This window comes from Meriones unguiculatus, chromosome 17 (genome assembly GCF_030254825.1).
Source record: "Meriones unguiculatus strain TT.TT164.6M chromosome 17, Bangor_MerUng_6.1, whole genome shotgun sequence".
NCBI lineage: Eukaryota > Metazoa > Chordata > Mammalia > Rodentia > Muridae > Meriones > Meriones unguiculatus.
Genome location: NC_083364.1, coordinates 36,791,190 through 36,811,465, shown reverse-complemented (window position 1 = coordinate 36,811,465; position 20,276 = coordinate 36,791,190). Strand labels below are relative to the sequence as shown.

At 43.6% G+C, this 20,276-nt stretch overlaps 1 protein-coding gene and 1 pseudogene across 3 annotated transcripts in view; one reads left to right on the top strand and one right to left on the bottom strand.

Moving 5' to 3' along the window:
- The window catches only part of Osbpl11 (oxysterol binding protein like 11), a 64,395-nt gene that overhangs the window by 9,862 nt on the left and 34,257 nt on the right, over positions 1-20,276 (bottom strand). For all 3 annotated transcript variants that reach the window (XR_002476947.2, XM_021651540.2, XM_021651541.2), the window contains 4 exons: positions 20,021-20,166; positions 11,344-11,484; positions 8,931-9,429; positions 5,858-6,044 (listed from right to left, as the gene is read on the bottom strand). Coding sequence is in view for 2 of the 3 variants with exons in the window: in XM_021651540.2 (XP_021507215.1) it covers positions 5,858-6,044; positions 8,931-9,429; positions 11,344-11,484; positions 20,021-20,166 (973 nt within the window). In the remaining variant the exon portion in view is untranslated. The remainder of the gene's footprint in view (positions 1-5,857; positions 6,045-8,930; positions 9,430-11,343; positions 11,485-20,020; positions 20,167-20,276) is intronic.
- Positions 15,462-18,409, top strand: LOC110557271 (eukaryotic translation initiation factor 5A-1-like; annotated as a pseudogene).

Below are 20,276 nucleotides of genomic sequence, written 5' to 3'. Positions count from 1 at the left end.
ATAATTAAGATGGTAAGTTCCCTGGCTGAAACACGAGGAATAGGCATGAACAGAGCCACCAGTTGTCAACACACAACTCAGCTCAGGTAGAAGGCACAAAGAGGAACGGCTCAATCGTTTTAACGAAGGTCATGTTTCCTGCAGGACTCAGATGAGACGGGGTCAAACCTCAGGGACTAGCAGGCAAAGGTCAAAGGCTGAAGTCTAATGAGTGTCCAGAGACTGTGATTTATTTAGGTTCAGCAGAGAACTTGGAGGACCCGAGGCAGCACAAGGAATTAGGCCCATTGGTCATGTGAACACAAGGCCAGAAACCAGAAAGGGAGTAACTGAGCTGCACACTGAGAGCTCGCAGCAGGTGGTCACAGCAGGCAGGTGACCAGTCACAAAGGAACTGTGGGCGACGTCTTGGGGACCAACGTGTGTGAGGGTTTGCAGTGAAGAGCAAACATTCAAAATGTCAAGTTGGAAGTAACCACCAACTGTGTTTCACTGGACACAAAGAACGCCGACACAGGTCCACTTGGTTATGGGGGCAGGAACTCTAGGTTGTATTCCAAACCATATGAACAAACAGAATTGTATTAGGAAGGACTTCTTAGAGGTCAAACTGATTATTATTATTTAGTTTTTCCAGACTAGGGTTTCTCTGTGTAGCCCTGGCTGTCCTGGAATCACTCTGTAGGCCAGGCTGGCCTCAAACTCAGAGATCTGCCTGTCTCTGTCTCCCCAAGTGCTGGGATTAAAGGCATGTGCCACCACCATCTGGCCCAGAATCAATCAATGAATCAATCAATCAATCAATCCATCAATCAAACAATCTTTCTTTTTCTTAAGATTCATTTATCTATTATGTATGCAATGTTCTGTCTGCATGTACACCTGTATGTCAGAAGAGGGCACCAGATCTCATTATGGATGGTTGTGAGCCACCATGTGGTTGCTGGGAATGAACTCAGGACCTCTGGAAGAGCAGCCAGAACTCTTAACCTCTGAACCACCTCTCCAGCCCCTCCAGAAGGTTTCTTAAGAGATTATTTCATTACTATTAATTTTTTTCTAGATTATTTTGTTTTATGTGTATGGATGTTTTGTATGAATATATGTCTGAGTACCATATACATGCCTGGTGCCACCAGAGATCAGAAGAGGGTACTGGATCCCCTGGAACTAAAGTTACAGACTGTGGTGAGCCTCTACGTGGGTGTTGAGAGCTGACCCTGAGTCCTCTGCAAGAACAGAGAGTGCTCTTAACCACCGAGCCATCTTTGCAGCTCCCATGTTTTTTCTCTGATCCCACTTGTGATACCTTCCTTTTCTTGAGGATTCAGCTCTAGCCACATAGGATGAGAAGAGATGATGCTGTTCTTCCCATTCTCTAGACACACAGACCAGAACTACACTCTGAGGACTAAGGAGTGACTAATCCTCTTGTTGGTTTTTCTTCTGTAGTCCAGTTTCTTATTATGTTGCCCAGGCTGGTCTCAAACACACAGGTCTGAGACCTTTACTGCCATACAATCTTTAATGTTATAGCTACCTTCCACAAGCTTTTCTACTCATCAAATAGCCTCCCCAGGTTCCTGCCCACAAATATTAAATTATATAGTACTCTTATAACGATTTTTACAACAGTTTAATGTGACATTAGCATACACTCACATGAAAATACAGACAGAAAGTTCTCAGCCAGACCATCTCTCCATACTTACTTTCACTTGGTGACTAGAGTATGAAGGCGGCAATCAGAGAAGATAAGGAAATGAAAGGACACAACTGTGTTCTGATCCACACATCTCTAGTCTAATTTAAGAATGTCTACACTATCCTTTCACCTAACTCACTGTCCATGTCAGCATGGCTACCTCTGACATCCTGCCTTCTGGGCAAATACATAAAGAGATGCCTTTCTTTTTGCATTTTCTTTTGCTTTCTTTTTGTGAGGCAGGCTCTCACACTATCTATCTATCTATCTATCTATCTATCTATCATGCCACATTTGTAAAGATGTGAGAGGACAATTTTCAGGAGTTGGTTCTCTCTTTCCACCATGTAATAGATTCTGGTATCACACTCAGGTGGTCAGTTTAGTGGCAAACACCCTTTCCTGCTACATCTTTTTGTAGGCCCTGGCCTTGAACTCTTGATCCTCTTGCATCTTCCCTTGAATGTTAGGATTATAGGCATGTACCATTCTGCCCAGCTAAGACAGCTTTCTTTTAGAATCTTTTAGATTCTTACCTCTGGTATAAGCTATGTGCTTTTACTGTATGCACTCAGGGTGACACTTATTATTGTGACACTTATTAGGGGATTGCCATAGCCCTTTCATTGTATACTCCTTAAAAAAAAAAATTTATTTATTTTATTATGTAGACAATGTTCTGTGCCTGCATCTACACCTGAACGCTAGAAGAGGGCACCAGATTTCATTATAGATGGTTGTGAACCACCATGTGGTTGCTGGGAATTAAATTCAGGACCTCTGGAAGAACAAGCAGTGCACTTAACAGCTAAACCATCTCGCCAGCCCCGGGATACTCCTTTCTAAAATCTGTTGTTAGACAGGATCTCATTAAGTAGGCCTGGCTGGCCTTGAACTCATAGAGATCAAGTTGCCTGTTTCCCTGAGTGCTGGGATTACTGGTAGACTCTGAAGAGACATGGGATGAGTGAATAAGTAGGTTTATAATAAATGTTGCCTGTAGCAATAAATGAGAAAACAAAGCCCATAAGAGCTCAAATGACAGGGTCAAGCCCATATCACCACCCAGAACAAGCAAGAGTAAGAGTGCCCAGGGGACTACCAGTATGCCTGGCATCTGCTGAATACTGGTAAAATGCTGGCAGTTTAGATAAATTAACTCACTTGCCAAGACTGTGTCTATCCTATTTCTTCAGATGTGGAAGCTTAAGTATGAAAACAAAAACTGTAAACTGCTCCGAGGGCAGAATGTACAGGTCTGGACGGATTCCAGAGCCCCAGTTCTGTCTGATACTTCTAGGAACGTGTTCTCTTAAATAACCCAGCCTTACATAAACCACTGCTTTGTACCAGTAATCTGCAGATAGAGATAAAAACTGCACAGAACTACCTTATAGGACTAAGAAATTAGGGGACGAACTCAAGGAACTCGTACCCCAAAGGCTCGTACTTTGAAAGGATTAGGAAGCACAGCTTTGTTGGAGGTGTGTGTCACTCAGGGGTGGGCTTTGAGGTTTCAAAAGGACACCAGGCCCAGTCTCTCTCTTCCTGCTGCCTTCCAATACAGACACAGAACTCTCAGCTGCCTCTCCAGCACCATGTCTGCCTGCATGGCCCCATGCTTCCCACCATGATGATAACTGACTGAACTTCTGAAACCGTGAGCCAGCTCCAATTAAATGCTTTCCTTTCTCAGAGTCGCCGTGTCGTGGTTTATCTTCACAGCAACAGAATACTGAGCCGGGGTCAAGCTCTGCCATTCTGCTCTCCACAGGGAGCCATGTCTTGTAATGAAGAGTTAATATTGCTACATGCAACTGCAAGTCTCACACATGAGAAAAGGGAATATAGTCAATGTGGTTCAGAAGCCAGAAATTCCACTCCTCTGCATTTCCCTAGAAGATATCAGCATGCACATCCACCCATGTCTGCAACTAGCAGAACTCTTGTGTATATATACACCCAAACATGACGAGGGGTGTGTGTGTGTGTGTGTGTGTGTGTGTGTGTGTGTGTGTGTGTGTAGTGCTGGGAGTGCACCCAGGTCTTATGCATGCTCAGTAAGTCCTTTACCTCTGAGTTACAGCCCCAACCCTATCTAGAAAAATTATTTGTGACAGGCAAAAGTTAGAAACTACACAAACATCTGTCAACATGAATCTGGCTCAGTGTTTAAGAGCACTTGTGTTCTTACAGAGGACTGTTTTGGTGGCCAGTACCCATGCTGAGTGGCTCACAATTGCCAGGGGATCTGACAGCCTCTTCTGGCTTCTGTGTGTACCTGCATGTACATACACACACCCAGGCGTGCTTGCACACATCAAGTAAAAATAAATAAACAAGAGTGAATGATTAGTTGTGGCGTGTAAATATGGGACACAGGCTTTGGTAAGGAGAAAAAACCTGGAAGAAAGTATACATGGACAACCTTCTAAAACCTGACACTGAATAAACTAAGGCAAGTATAAAAGACTAGACAGCTGTACACTACATACACAAGCTGTACAGGGCTGGAGGCAAGCTGTGCTGTTAGGAATCAGCACAGTGGCTACCCAAAGTGGGAGGGGGGTAGCTAACCCAGAAGAGGGGGGAGAGAAACTGACAACCCACAAGAAAGTCCTCAGGAATGCTAGGAATCTACCCGAGTGAGGTAAAGATACTCAACTCTTGAGGGCTGGAGAGAGGGCTCAGTAGTTAAGAGCACTGAAGTTCTTCCTGAGGACCTGAGTTCAATCTCCAGCAACCGCATGGCAGCTCACAATTGTCTGTAACTCCAAGATCTGACACCCTCACACAGACATACATACAAGCAAATTCCAATGTCATAAAATAAGAATAAATAAATTATTTTAACAAAAAGATACTCAGCTCTCTACTTTGTGAAAATTCAGTACTTTGTATACTCTTATATATATGCTTTCTTTTTTTTTTTCCTTTCTTCTTCTTTTTTTTAAAACAGGGTTTCTCTGTGTAGCCTTGGCTGTCCTGGAGTCACTTTGTAGACCAGGCTGGCCTCAAACTCAAGAGACCCACCTGCCTCTGCCACCAGAGTGCTGGGATCACAGGCATCCACATGGATTGAATGCTTTTTCTAAATAAAGAGCTAACAGGAAAACCACGCACACCTCCAGAATAGACACCACGGCTTGGGGAAAGAGTCAGCAGTCTCTGAAGATCTTGAGTGCTGCGGAGACTGACCTGCCTGCAGTAGCTGATTCCTGGAAGAAACCTGAAGTTCATGAAGACATGTGGCCTCCAACTTGTGCAGCTTCTACTAGTTTTACGTTTAGACATATTTTTACTCTAACTTGTATTAGTAGGTAGCATCCTTCACTGAGTTTTGAATATGATTCTGAATTCCTTTAGTTGGAACTGGGCCACAGAGCACATACTCATTTGTTAGAAATTCTAGTTTATGTGTTGTTAACAACTTCAGAGGAAAACATTACATGATTTGATACAACATTACTGTTTTAAAATTAGATTATGATTTTCAGAGTGCTTTTTCTTTTTTTTTTTTTATGTGGATGAGTGTGTCTACCTTGGTTGTTAGCTGGGTGCAGTGATATTACTTTGATTCCAGCACTTCAGAGGCTGGGGCAGGTGGATCTCTGAGTTCAAGGCAAGCCAGGTCTACAAAGCAGTTCCAGGACAGCCAGGACTGTTACACAGAGAAACCCTGTCTCAAAAAACAAAACCATGGATAGTTGCACATGTCTACCTCTGTGAGTGTGTGTGTGTGTGTGTGTGTGTGTGTGTGTGTGTGTGTGTGTAAGACCAAGGCCCAAGGCTGTTGCTAGGAATCCTCTTCCATTGCTTTTCCATCTTATCCTTTGAGGCCAGAGCTCTCAAAGGATAAAAGCTCTCAAAGCTAGAGCTCTGGCTAATTTATGGGGATCCCCTGTCTCTGTCTTCTCCAGCTAGAATTACAGGAAAGCCCCCCACACCTACCTGGCATTTCTACAGGTTATAAGGATATGAACTCCTGTCATCTTGCTTGTGTGGCCAACACTTCAACGGTTCACTCACACACATACACGCCCACACATACCCCTCAGTCTCATCCATATGAGACAAAGCAGAAAGAATAAGGAGTTATAATACAGGATGAAAAAGCAGAACAAGAGCCAGACATCTTTAAAGCGTCCTTACCTGTGCAGTTTGCCACCATAAAATGGCTTAGTATGAAAAGTGATGCTGGCCGAGTATCCGGTCTTTGCACAGTTGACGCTGACTTTGCCACCTAGTTCTACCCAAGGAACAGTCAGAATGGATCGGGCATATGCACAAGGCAGGGAAAACGTGTACTCTTCTCCATGCTCCAACAGACTAAGGATACCTGGATGTAAAAGCATGAGCGTGGTTAACATCTCTTCAAGGACACAGTTTTTAAAACAGCTTTCTTTCCTGTCTAGTAGTAAACACTATCATTTTAGAATCACTAATCTTTTGATGTACTGCCTCACTTGGCAGCATTTCCTGGTAATACTGGATCAGGGTTCCTTTCACCGTGACCTTGCTGGTCCTCTGGGTTCATGGGGCCTGTAGTTACAGTGCAAGCTGGCTAAGTTTCCCACCAATGCTCCTACAAGTTAAATAAAGCCCTGGGGCTGAGCGGGAGCCCTGCCGTGTAGCACCACGCTCAGACCCGGTCACCAGCAGCTCGGAGTCCCTCAGACAGTCTGATGAGAAAGTATTCTTCGTTCTAGTCTACGTATGTGAAAGAAGAACACATGTAATCTTTTTATCAATAACTTTGATCATCCTAAGTCTTGGTTGCCAAATTCTGAAACTACAAGAGGTGTTGAGAGAGCTAGATGGTGATTTTTCAAACAAATCTCATTCCATTGGGGGTTTCTACAGTAACTGATGTTATATAGTATTTCCTATAGTTCACTGATTTCTATGAGTGTCTCTCTGTGTGTATGAATGTGAAGGCCAGAAGACAACCCTGGGTGTTGTTCCTCAGACAACATCCACCTCTAATTTTGGAGACAGGGTCTCTTACTAGCCTAGAACTCACCGTGAAAGGAAGAGTGGCTGGCTGACCACCGAGCCTCAGGATCCACTTGTTGTCACCCCTCCAGAAAAGGGGTTACAAACCAGGTGCCTTATTCTTACGCGTTCCGATAACTACTGAAAATTTTAGAATAAGCGAAGACAAGCAGAGCTGGGTGTGCTGGTGCTTCTCATCCTGCCACACAGGAGGCAGGCGCAGGTGCAGCTCTGTGAGTGTGAGGGCCGCACGGTCCACACAGTCAGGGGCAGCCCAGCTACACAGAGACACCGTTTCCACCAGGGTTGAATAAACACAGGGGAAGTAAGACTTGCTGTCCTGGAAATTGCTCTGCAGACTAGGCTGGTCTTAAACTCAAAAATCGCCTGCCTCTGCCTCCTGAGTACTGGGATTAAAGGAATGCACCACCACACCTGTCAGTTAGTAATTAAACTAATTTCCCTCTCTGTTGAAAACATAAAAGCAAAATGATCAAAAATCCCATTCTGATTGTGTGTATATGTGTATACAGTGTGCCCATATTTGTGTGTTTGTGGGCACTCACATATGTATCTGGAAACCAGAGGAAAAACATCCAGCATTATCCTGTAACATGGCTAACCTTGAATTAGAGATCTGCTTGTTTCTGCCTCTTGAGTGTTGGAGTTAAGCAGTGTCTACCAGCCTTATTTTTTAAGGCCATCTCTTTCTCTCTCCCTCCCCCCACAGAGTTTCTCTGTGTAGCCTTGGCTGTCCTAGACTCACTTTGTAAATCAGGCTGGCCTTGAACTCACAGAGATCTGCCTGCCTCTGCCACTCCCAGAATGCTGGGATCACAGGCGTGCGCCACCATGCCTGGCTGAGGCCAACCCATTGGCCATGCTGAGGTGCTCATGTCTGCAAGGCAAGCACTTGACAGAGCATCTCAGCATTTCTCTATTCCTTCATTTTATTTACTTGTTGCTAAGGGTAACAAATAGCAGTGTAATTTCCAAAAGGCGATACATGACTAATGAAAGCACTTAGATAGTAAAGAAGTCACTCTTATCTCCCCTCATGATTCAAAGATGTTGAAAATGGCAATGCTCCTCCTTACTTATTTGAGAAGCAGAGGCTACAGCAGCAGATTATTGTGTTATAAACTAGTAACAGCAGTTGTCCTTGGAGTACGTGAGAAAGAATGAGGCTCTAAATATGCCCAACTTCATAAGACCATGTCCTATTACCTCTACATTTCAGCTAATCCTTATCTTAAAAATTAAAGCTGAGGGGTGGAGAGACGGCTCAGTGGTTAAGAGCACTGACTGTTTTGCCAGAGAATCTGGGTTCAATTCCCAGCACCCACAGCACTCATAGCAAAACACCAATGCACATAAAATAAAGAAAAATAATTTAAAAAATTAAACATGACTATATAGGCACTGAAAAGCTAGTTCAAATTATCTACCTCTGGGTTAATGGGCTAGTGATGCTTTTATTTCCTCTGAATTTGTTTGTTAGAAACAGGGTCCCACTCTGTACCTCTGGCTGTCCTGGAACTTGCTCTGTATACCAGGACAGCCTAAAACTCAGAGATCTGTCTGCCTTTGCCTCTGGAGTGCTAGGATTAAAGGTGCACTCTACCATGACCCAAAGTCAAAGTATTTTTATTTTCTTCAGGGAAAATACTTTACAGGTGCGGTGGTACGCACCTTTAATTTCTGTGAGTTTGAGGCCAGGCTCATCTACAGAATTCCAGACCAGCTAGAACTACAGAGCAAGTTATTTGTCTAGAAAGGAACAACCCCAAAATCTTTATATTTAAAATGTTAAAATATAATTTAAAGGGGAATTTTCATTTGTCCATAGTAATAGCATATGATGATGGTGTGTCCCAACATACATTGTGGAGCACAATACAAACTAAAACCAAAAAAGTAGCATATATAATGTTTACAGTCTCTAACTAGGGGCTGGAGAGGTAACTCAGCAGTCACAGGCACTAGCTGCTCTTGCAGAGGACCTAAGGGGCTCAGTTCCAGTCCCCCACATGGCAGCTCACAACTGCCTGTACCTCCAATGTACAGAACCCTCTGTGGCTACTGCATGCATGTGGTGTACTTACATATGTGTAGGCAAAACACTCATACACATACCACCAAATCTCAAAACCCTACAATTAATACCCACGGAGCCTCTCCAAATTTAACAAGTTTGGAATAAAAACTAGAGGACAATTTTTCTACTCACCTTCTCCCACCATCGTCACACCTATTGACATGCCTAAGAACTTGCTTTTAGTCCACACATGCGCATTCACACACATCTTCCTTTCTGCACATTCTGCATAAAATCCTGAGACTGGAGGATGGTGGGAAACCTGCTCAGCAACAAATCTGACAGTGTAAGAGTCTGAGGAGCCCTGGGTCGGGGCCTCCTCCGGCAGAGGAGCGTGGTTTGTGACGACGGGGCTGGAAGAGCTTCCACCTGCGCTGGATGCCACTTCACTCCTGGGCACCCTCCAGGAGCAGTGGAAAGTTTCTCCGATAATGGGATTGTACGGCTTCTTAGCAATGGCTCCCTTTCTGCCTTCGTGAAATGAGGTAAGGTAGTACTCAACAAAGCGAATCATTCGGTCCTCTGGCGTGGCTCCGTTGGTGATGCCTATGAACAGGTCTGGATGAGACATGAAATCCGCATACATCTCCAGTAAGGAACGCTTCTCCAGGATAAACGTAGGAAGCACCACCTAAAGCATCAGTTAAGAGGGGGAATCAATACACATCCACATCTGCGAACAATTATCTCTATCACTAAGAGCATTTCATACAAGACAGGTATGAGGAACAGAAATGCAAACCAAAGGATCTGGTCTTATAACAACAACAACAAAAAACCAAACAAACAACAAAACAAAAACAAAAAACAAGCCCAAACTTGTTTAAAAGGAGTTGAAAGTGCCTGAATGGTTAAGATTAAATAGAAATTCGAGATGAAAAGACAAGTTAGGCAAAGGACTGCCATGAGAGCAGCATGGACTGATTGCTCAGGAGCTGTGCCTGAGCCTCCTCCTCAGGTTCCCAGGCCACGTGAACATACAGCACACTGTAGAAAGCTGGAGTATTGGATGAAGCATGCTGGTTCTCCTTTCGCTGTAATTGAAAGCGTTAACTTTATTATTTTTAACTATCTATATTCGTGAGCATTTGTGTAGGGAATGTGCAGGTGAGAGTGCAGTCACAGCGAAGGCCAGAAAAAGCACCAGGTTCCCTGAATGACAGATGGCGCTGCTCTTGCACAGGAGCCTGCCTGCTCCTTCCTGCTTGAGGCGTTCTCCCCAGCCCCTGCCCCTCTTTAAAAACAATATTCGGGAAGCTGAGCATGGCAGCACATGCCCATAATCTCAGCCCTTGGGAGCATGAGGCAGGGTTCCTTCAAATGTGAGGCCAGTATGTTTACTTAGTTTTTGCAAACTGGACCTGAGCCAGGATCATTTGGGAAGAGGGAACCTCAACCTGACTGGCCTGTAGGCAAGTCTGTAGGGGATTTTCTTGATTAGTGATTGATGTGGGAGGGCTGAGCCCATTGTTGGTGGTACTTCCCGTGGGCAAGGGGTCCTGAATGGTACAAGAAAGCAGGCTGAGCTAGACACAAGGAGTAAGGTAGTAAGCAGCACTCCTCCTTGGGCTCTGCTTCAGTTCCTGTCTCCAGGTTCCTGTCTTCACTTTGTTTTTGGTTTTTTGGAGACAGGTTTCTCTGTGTAGCCTTGACTGTCCAGAACTCACCTTGTAGACTAGGCTGGCCTCGAACTCACAGCAATCCACCTGCCTCTGCCTCCCTGAGTGCTGAGATTAAAGTCATGCACCATAGTGCCTGGCTTTGTGTTCACTTTTCTGCCTTGATGTCGATTCCTGATGGACTGTGAGTTGTAAGCAGAAATAAACCCTTCTTTTTTTTTTTTTTTTAAGATTTATTTATTTATTATGTATATAATGTTCTGTCTGCATGTATACCTGTATGCCAGAAGAGGGCACCAAACCTTTTCTTCTCCAGGTTGGTTTTGGTCCTTGTTTTATCACACCCACAGAGAAGCAAACTAAGACAGGGCTACCTAGACAGACACTGTCAAGATCAAACAAAACAAAGAGTGTGGGTACGGATCTCTCCCCTGGTCTTGGAGGCTGGAGGAAGCAGCGTTCTCTCGACAGGGTGTCCTGCGGTGGTGCACTGCAGCACCTGAGCTTGAGCCCTGGAAGCCATGCTGGAAGGAAGGAACTGAGTCTAGACTGCAATGCCACACACATCACACAGACACACACAGTTTAAAAAGGAACACGCCTATTAAGCACAGGAAGCCTAAGTTAAAAAAACAAACAAAAAAACAAAAAAGTGTTTATTTTTCAGTGGTATAAAATGAATGCTAAAGACAAAAACTTTCCTATTTCAAGTGCCTTAACAGGTGTGCATGGGAAACAATCTTTCATCTCTACATTTACAGCCTTCAATGGACCCCAAATCTCAGACTCCTTGTGAGAAATGGCTAAAAGCCCAGGCTGGCCTTGAGCCCACTATTCTCCTGCCTCGGTCTCCTGCCTATGTTCAGAACCACACGGGACTGTCTCCTGTTAGCAGTAGGCCTGGTGCCTGGCCTGCTGCTACTTACTCTCGTTAAGTCCATGCCCAGCTTGAGCTGGGACAAGAGATGCAGGATAACACTGCGTTGCTCCTCCACGGCCCCCAGGTCATCCTCCTTGTTGTCACAGGTGTCCTCTATCTCATCATCTGCATTAATTTCTTCAGGTTCCTGGATGTGGAAGACAGCAGAGCCCACCATTACAAGTACTTACTAATATCTACTTAGAAAAAACAACTGAGCTTTGGAGACATTCATACTAAGTCTAAACAAATCAAGGGCTTTATTTTCAAAGCCCTTCTGAAAATAAAACTTCCATTATGAAGCCAAGAAATACATTTCCTTCGAAGACACTGTAATTGTGTTGAAAAGATAGTGGTCCTGTGATGTACATAATATGTTTTAGATTTGTCTTTTTTTTTTTTCTTTTTTAGACATGATCTTAGTGTGTATCCCTAATTAACCCTGCACTTACTTAGCCTGTGGTAATCCTCCTGCCTTAGACTCCTGGGGACTGAGACCACAGGACTGTGCTAACATGCTCGGCTGCAATATACTTATTTTGGAGAAATAGTATTTTTCAGAAAAGCCAAGACTGTCCCCTAAATAAACTCAGCTTTGACGATGACCTGGGAATCACAACCACATCTACAATTTTAAGTAGTTTTTGTTTGTTTTGGAACAAAGTATCTCACCATATAAGGCAAACTGGCCTTGAACTCAGCCTTCCAAGTCTTGGTATTAAAGGCATAAGCTACCAAGCCTTGTTAACCTTAATTAAGAAATTATGGGTGTGTGTGCGTGTGCGAGTAGGTCTGCGTATGGGTATGTGGGTATGTGTGTGAGTGTGCGGGTGCCAGGAAAAGCCAGAAGCCATGGATTCCCCGAGTCTGGAGTTGTGAGCCACGTGAGGGCCAGGAACCACACTCTGGTCCTCTTCAAGAGCAGTATGCTCTCTTAACTGCTTAGCCGTCTGTCAAGTTGAAGAGCTGTAAGGATTAAACATTTACCCTTGCTGAAGCTAAAGGTGTAAAGTACAAGAAGGAGAACGCACACCATGACAAGTCTAACTCTTGCTATTCACTCACCCCTGAGAGAAAGATCCCTAGACACACACAGACCCTAGAAACACGTAAAAACTCCACGGCCTCTTAGGCAGCCACAGCGCCAGCAAAAGCACTCTGTAGTATTTTAATCAATACTTAGACGACTAGAAGCATATACTTCCATGTCACTAGCTCCTAATGACTGGTCAAACAACTGCGTATTTATTACTTTATTTTACTTTTCTTTTTTAGGGTTTGAGATGAAGGGTAGTGAGGCTTCACACTATAGCCCAGACTTGCCTTTAATACTTAATAATTTTTGTTTGTTTTGAAATAGTGTTCTCAAATGGCCCAGGCTGGTCTTGAACTTTTTGTCTTTGAACGCCTGATCCTCTTGAATTTGCTTCCCACATGATCAAATTATAGGCATGCACCCGCTATGGTTCTGTGTGTATGTCTGTGCGTATACATGTGAAGTCCACAGGTTGATGTCAGAGGTCTTCCTTTATTGTTTTTCACTTTCCTCTTTTAGACTAGTCTCAGTGACCTGGAGTTCACTGATTAACCCAGGCTAGCTGGTCCGTGAGCTCCAGGTATCTGCCCTTCTCTATCTTCCTCTTCCTGTTCCCTAGCACTGCAGGAAAAGATGCATGCCATTGCACCTGGTTTTCACATGGCTGCTGGGGAATCCAGCCTCAAAGTCTCATACTTGCACAACAGAAACTGCCAAATGACCCGCCTCCCCAACCCTGATGGCTTGTCCTTTCTTTCTTTCTACCTGCCTACCTGCCTGCCTGCCTGCCTGCCTACCTATCTTTACCAGGGTCTTACTCTGTATGTACTAGGGAGGCATAAAAACTCACTTTGTGGTCCAGGCTAACTCTGAACTTGTGCTGAGCCTTCTGCCTTGGTCTTTAGAATATGGGATTTAAAGCTGGGGTTACCTTGCCAGCTTTAAATACCATGCTACCAGCTTGCTTTGAACAACAAGTACACCAAAGTTCAAGGGAACTCATCAGCAATGACGATGTTATTTTAGTGGCCGTGTCCTGCCTTTCGCAGAACAGCTTGTTAGCATCTTTCTGCAAGAGAGCTGTATATACAGATGCTCTCTTGCAGCCAGGCAGTGGTGGCATGACAGTGTCTCACTGTAGCTGAGGTTAGTCTTAAATCCACAGCAATACTTCCTCTACCTCAGGCTCACACAGAGATGGGAATACAGGTATAAGCCATCATACTTTAATACTTACCAGGATTTTAAAAAAGAAATTATTTTGTTTATGTCATTTTTATTTCCCCTGCCACAATTAAATTCTATTAAATAAGATACATGTTTTTTGTTCTGTGGAGTTAGACCAAAACCAAACCAAACACACAAAAGCAAGCAAACAAACAAGCAAGCAAGCGCACATGCACACACACACGCGCGCGCACACACACACACACACTCTGTCCTAACAAAAACCTCTAAGCCCAATCCCACTCAGATACAAAATCAAGAACTTAAAATTCTCAAAATGTTATTTAATAAAACCCACAATCTAAACATAACGATCAAGTCATAAGGTAAGACAATGGGCTTCTAAATCCTTTTTCCTTAATTATTGTGTGTGTGTACGTGTGCCTGTACTCGTGTGGGCAGGCGCACATGCGCAGAAGACAGCTTTCAGGAGTGCTCTTCTCTGTATTCCAGGTCCCAAACTCAGGGCACAAGGTTCCTGTAGCAAGTGTATTCACAGCAGTGTGTCTCTCTGGCCAGGGTTCTAAGCTTCCTTTTGCTTTATCTTTCTCCTTTTTTCCTATTTCCTTTTTTCAAAGAATTCTGTAAACTCAATTCAATTATTTGACAATCAATTATGGTCTACCTTATTTTCTATATTAAGACTGCACAGACACATTTTGTGTGGGTATACCAGAGAGACTTCTGTTTTTGCAGCCTAGAAGAGAGACACATAAACCTTCTTAGATCTCTGTTTCAATGAAGAATCCACCTGTCAGGAAGCAGCTGCTGCTTTGGGGCCTAGACCAGCTGCACATAAACATCTGCTTGAACGTTAGAACTGGGAGAAGAATGAAGCCTTCTCTACACATGGGCACCAAGTAAAACCATTATAGGAGATGAAATAATTATGAGACCTCAGAGGAAACCCTTCTGGGTCTTGGTTAAATAATGTCCTTCAACACTGAGAAAGGTAGTGTGACATCTGAGGTTGGAACTTAGACTTCAGATTAATAATGCAAATAGAGCTTTAGAGGATGCGGTGTCACTCAGAGGAGCGCGTGCTCGGCTACCTGAGACCCTGACACGCTCAATCCCAGCACCAAAAACTAAAGAGCAATGACAACAACAAAACCCAGTTACTTCATGGTTTGAACCTCCTCTGCTGGAAATAATATTAAAGAAAAACAACCAGGTAGGACAACTCTAGAGGAATAGAATTTTTAATATTAAAAAAAAATTATTTCACTTACTTACTTTGTATGTGTGTATATGTTGTGTGTGTGTATGTGTGTGGGCACCTGTGGGCCATGGTGTACACATAGAAGTCAGAGGATAACATGAAGGTGTCAATTCTCTCCTACCATATCAGTCCCAGGGATTGAACTCAAGCTGGCAGGCTTGGTGGCAAGTTCCTTAACCCACTAGGCCATCTCGCTGGCCCAGTTTTCACCACTTTAAAACAAACAAACAAACAAACAAAAACTCAAATAACTTATTGAAATAGAAAAAATTATTCATTTATTTATTTGTTTTTCGAGATAGGAACTTGTTATGTAGACCATGCTGACATGGAATTCAGAGATCTGCCTGCCTCTGCCTCCCAAGCGCTGGGACCGAAGGCGTAAACCACCACACCTGGGAAGAGAAATTTTATTAAGAGCTGAACGCTAACTCTAAATCTTGGTGTGAACAGAAGAATTCAGATGCTTTCCCCCCTTTTCTGGACTGTCTCAGGTATCACAGGATGGCCTTGAACTGGTATATTGCTGAGATTGAAATCCACCTGGCTGGATGTGCTCTTTCTTGTTTAAAACTTAAACTAAAAGTCCACTACCAAACTTCAAAAAACGTTGCAATACGTGAAATCCTCACAAACACGGATGGCTAACGGTGACAGTGGCCAAGGGTGAGTGATTGTCTAGGAACTTGTGCTATCTGGAGATTGCATGGGAAAAAGAAATCACCATTCTACAAGATTCAGGCTTGCTTCTTTTTTTTTGTCCTGATGTCAGCGTTGGGGCAGTAAGAAACTATAGAATTAATTAATTTTTAAAAAATTATTTCTAGGAGCTGGAGAGAGGGCTCAGAGGTTAAGAGCATCGGCTGCTCTTTGAGGGGTCCTGAGTTCAATTCCCAGCAACCACATGGTGGCTTATAACCATTTGTAATAAGATCTGGTGCCCTCTTCTGGTGTGCAGGTGCACATGCAAACAGAAATACTGTATAAAAATAAATGACTCTCTTAAAAACCTCCCAGATCCTGTGCCCATCCCTTATAAAAGTCTTATTTTGCTTCCGACATGCTCTGCATTCTCATTTGAAATCAGGTGCTGGGCTATCTTACCTTCCAGTTTATGGTCTTTCACTAATAAATTTCCTCTCTGGTCTGGCCCTCTCTCCAAAGCTATGGCTCCATCACCGTGAGTGCGCCTCAGCAGCATTACTGCACAGCCCTCTCCTGTAACATCCAACATGCTCACAATTACACTAACCTTCCTCAGAAGGCGCCTTCTGATTTTCATGGCTTTTGCACTAGCAACAGAATTCTATCTTGTTATTTTGGCTCAAAAGTCTCCAATCTGTCTTAGTCTGACTTCTGTTATTTGAAATGTGCATTGCTGGTTCACTTGCTGTCATTTCTATTTCCACAGTCTTCCAAGTTCTATCCTATTCCAATCTTGCATATATCCCTCCCCAGGCACATGACCCACTGTCTCTCATATTAAGGCTAAGTACCGCCTGTCTCCTGGGAGCACGGGTCGCGCTGTACTCTACGGAGCACTGCTGCAGGAAGTGCCACTCTACACTGGGACAAGACTGTAGCACAGAACAACGCCGTGTTGTAGGAAAATAAAATGCTGTTGGGCTGTATAAAGTGTATTATTAGGCCTATGATTATCACGGTGATATTATTTAACCCGCTATCACAAATAATAATACACAGACACCTGTGACTTTATAATTGCCTTGTTTACCTTGGACTGGGCAGACATTTCACTTACACTGTTTCAACAACCTCACCATCCATTTCTACCTCCCAGCCCGCATCCAATGCCATGCGCAAAACTCATCCTCATCTGGTCTACCTTTCATCCACAATCCCATGGTACTTGCTTGTATTCTTCATTTGGGCCTTTTCACACCATTATTGGAATCCTTTCTCCCAACCCACATGTTTTTTTTTCTCCACACTAACCCATCCTCACTTTCAGTTGGTCTGTCTCCCACGAAGCCACGCCTACCCCATTTTGCCCTGACCAAGTATAGGCTGTTTAATCAACCAATCAGATAAACCTGTCTTAGGCAGGTTTATAAAACAAAGATAGGTGTAACCAGATCTTAAGAGCCAACAACATACATCAGACCAAACTCCAACAACCCTGTGACTGGTTCCCTTAAGTAAGACACTCTGCTAAGATAACTTGATTCTCATCACAGTCTCTCAGAGCAGTATTATCACGACTTTACCAGTGAGGAAGCTGAAGCTTTTTTTTTTTCTTCTTCTTTTGAGAAAAGGTCTCATAATATAGTCATGAACAGCTGGGACCTCAGGCTGGCCTTGAACTCACAAAGATCCACACGCCTCTGCCTACCAAATGTTGGAATCAAAGGTGTACAACATTATGCCCAACCTTTGGCTCACATTATTAAACGAAAAATTCCAAGTTCAAAATTGTCAGGCAATAAATACACACACACACACACACACACACACACACACACACACCTTACTAGAGTAGACCACCCAGGTTATTCTTCCATTCTGAAGTCCACTTATTCCACCTACTTTTCAAACCCTGCCTCCATTCAAAGCCCAACTTTAAAAGCTTTGTCTCCAAAGCATCCCTCTTCTACATCACTCAATAATCCCTTTTCCTTCTCTTAAGGGCCAAATCACAAGAGTATAGGTCATATCAATTAATGAAAGTATTTTGCATTCCCACCTGCTTGTTTTACTGTTCAGATGTCGTGGCTGCAAGCACACTCTATGCCTCTTCAATGGAAGAACTGTGCCTTCTTGTTTGTGCTTGTCCTCTAAGCCCAGACAGCTTGGTAACTACTAGTGTGTGTGCATGTGGCTGTCAATGCATGTTATTTTCTTACTTAGACTGCTTTCCTGGACTTCCCTGCTTTTCATCTCCCTGGCTTCAGTGTTCCTTCATAAATTCAAAGTCTTTGCCAGGCTTGTCTTATTTTTTAACAAATAACTTGCTGGGTTTGGAGGCGGAGGCTGGGCTCACAGCAGACAGGGTCAAGCCAGTGTGCTAGTGCTCGTTGGAATTGACCCTCTTAAAATGGCAGATGATTTGGCCAGGAGATGCAGGAGCCTCAGCCGCCTTTCCAATGTAGTGCTCAGCATTACGTAAGAATGGTTTTGATGTGTTCAAAGGCAGGCCATGTAAGATCGTCAAGATGTCTATTTTGAACACTGGTAAGCATGGCCGTAAGGTCATATGTTGGTATTGACATTTTTACTGTGAAGAAATATGAAGCTATCTGTCAACTCATCAAGTGGATGTCCCCAACATCAGAAGGAATGACCTCCAGCTGACTGGCATCCTGGATGGGTACCTATCCCTGTTCCAGGACAGAGGGGAGGAACGAGAGGACCTTCATCTGCCTGAGGGAGACCTTGGCAAGGAGACTGAGCAGAAGTAGGACTGTGGAGAACAGACCCCGATCATGGTGCGGTCTGCCCCTGACAGAGGAGGCAGCTGTTGCAATCGAGGCCATGGCAAAATACCTGGCTCCTAGGGTGGCGGTGGTAGTGGCAGTGATCCTTGAGCATACAGAGGCCCCTCCCCCAGCCAGGTTCTGCTCTGGCTAAGCCCAAGGCTGGACTCATATACAATTTATTTGATGGTTTATTTTGGTTTTTCTCACTCCTTCAAACTGTTGGGGAGACCTTGCCCTTCACTTAGCTCCCCTGGCCAGGAATGAGGGAGCCAGGGCCTTGGTGAGGCTACCCACCTCTTCCCTTGCCACCCTGGTGGTAGAAAGGGAGTTGGGTACTGCTGTGGTTTAGGTTCCCTCTTCCCTTTTCTTTTGAACTCAATTTGGAATCAGAAAGCTGTGGATTCTGGCAAGTGGTCTGTGTCCTTTACCCTACTCATCCCTGGTCTCCACCGTCCTTCACCACAAGCACCACTTACAGAGACTGGGAAACCAGTCTGCTTCCCTGCCTGTGTCTCTTCCCAAACCCCTTTAGGGGTGATGAGAAGGGGGAGGGGCATGATCCCTCCTCAGGCATCTGGGAGGGTCTTGCCCCCATGAGCTTTACCCTTTCCTTCAGGCTCTCTCCCTGACACATTTGTTCAAAATCAAACCTGAAAAAAACTACAAGTTAAAAAAAAAAAAAAGAAAAGAAGTAACTTGTTAGTGTATTGATAACCATAAAGCCTGATTATTCTTGACTCAGTAATTTTATCAGGGATATAATAATGTAAAAAATAAAAATAAAAAAGCACAGAAGGAAAAAATAGTTAACAACAGTGTTATTTCTAAGAAAGATGAACGAGTTATTTAACAACAGGGACATTAACTTAGTATCTGATTTTGACTTTCAAACATTAATTACGTAGGCCAGAACACAAGACAGAAAACAGTTTCAATTATCTATATAATTATTATAGCCATAAAAACAGCAGACATGAACGCAAAGGGCAAAGCAAACAGAACAAAAACAACTTAATTTGTAACAACAGTACTTATACAGCAGAAAACAACACTGTAGCTCCTGGAAACAGAATGAGCACCACTTTCTATAACTACTGAAGCTGAGATCAATGGCTACAGAGTAACATCTATAACAACTGTATTGAAACTGGCTTACTATAGTAAGCAAAGCTTACAGTCTCAATAAAATTTTAAGCTTGTAAATGTGATAGCAGTGATTAATAAACAAAATTAAATCGACAATGGGTGGTGGTGGTGGCATATTCCTTTAATCCTAGCCTTCAGGAGACAGAGGTGGGCAAATCTCAGAGTTAGAGACCAGCCTCCTCTAGTCCAGGCCAGCTAAGGCTACAGAGAGAATCCCTGTCTTGAAAAGCAAAACAAACAAACAATAACATACAACCCCAGTGTAGTGAGCAGCTGGGTGTGGCGGTGCCTGTGAGTCCAGGCAGAAAGAGGGATTGTTGATAGTTTAAGGCCAACTAGGGCTACATATATATTAAGTTCTAGGCCAGCCAGGGATAGAGTGAGACCCTCTCTCTCTTAAAAAAAAAAAAATCAAACAAACAAATATCTGTTTCAGGCAAAAGTAAACTCAAACTAAAAAGGGGACATCATTCTACCTGGAAAATCCATGTTCAAGTTCAATTTAGAACAACACTTAGAAGCTGCAAGAATGTTACTTTAGCGTTCTGTTGACAGAAATAACAAAAACAACACTGCTCCTTTCTTCCATCAAAAGCAAGTTTTCATATTTCCTTACCCTTGCTAACACTCCAGATTCTGCAACAGACTGCGCTTCCGGGACTGCCATGGGCTTGCTCGGCTCAGTTGCATAGGGTTGCTCAGCTCCATTTTTATAGTGGTTTGATAAAGGTATCTTTGGCTCCAACCACTCAATTGTCGTTCCTGATGAAGTAAGAGAAAAATTTTGCTGAGACTCGCTCATAATCTGGGAAGTACAGCAGATCTGGGTTTTATTAGACAATTTTGTTTTGACCCTCCAAGACTAAAGCAGT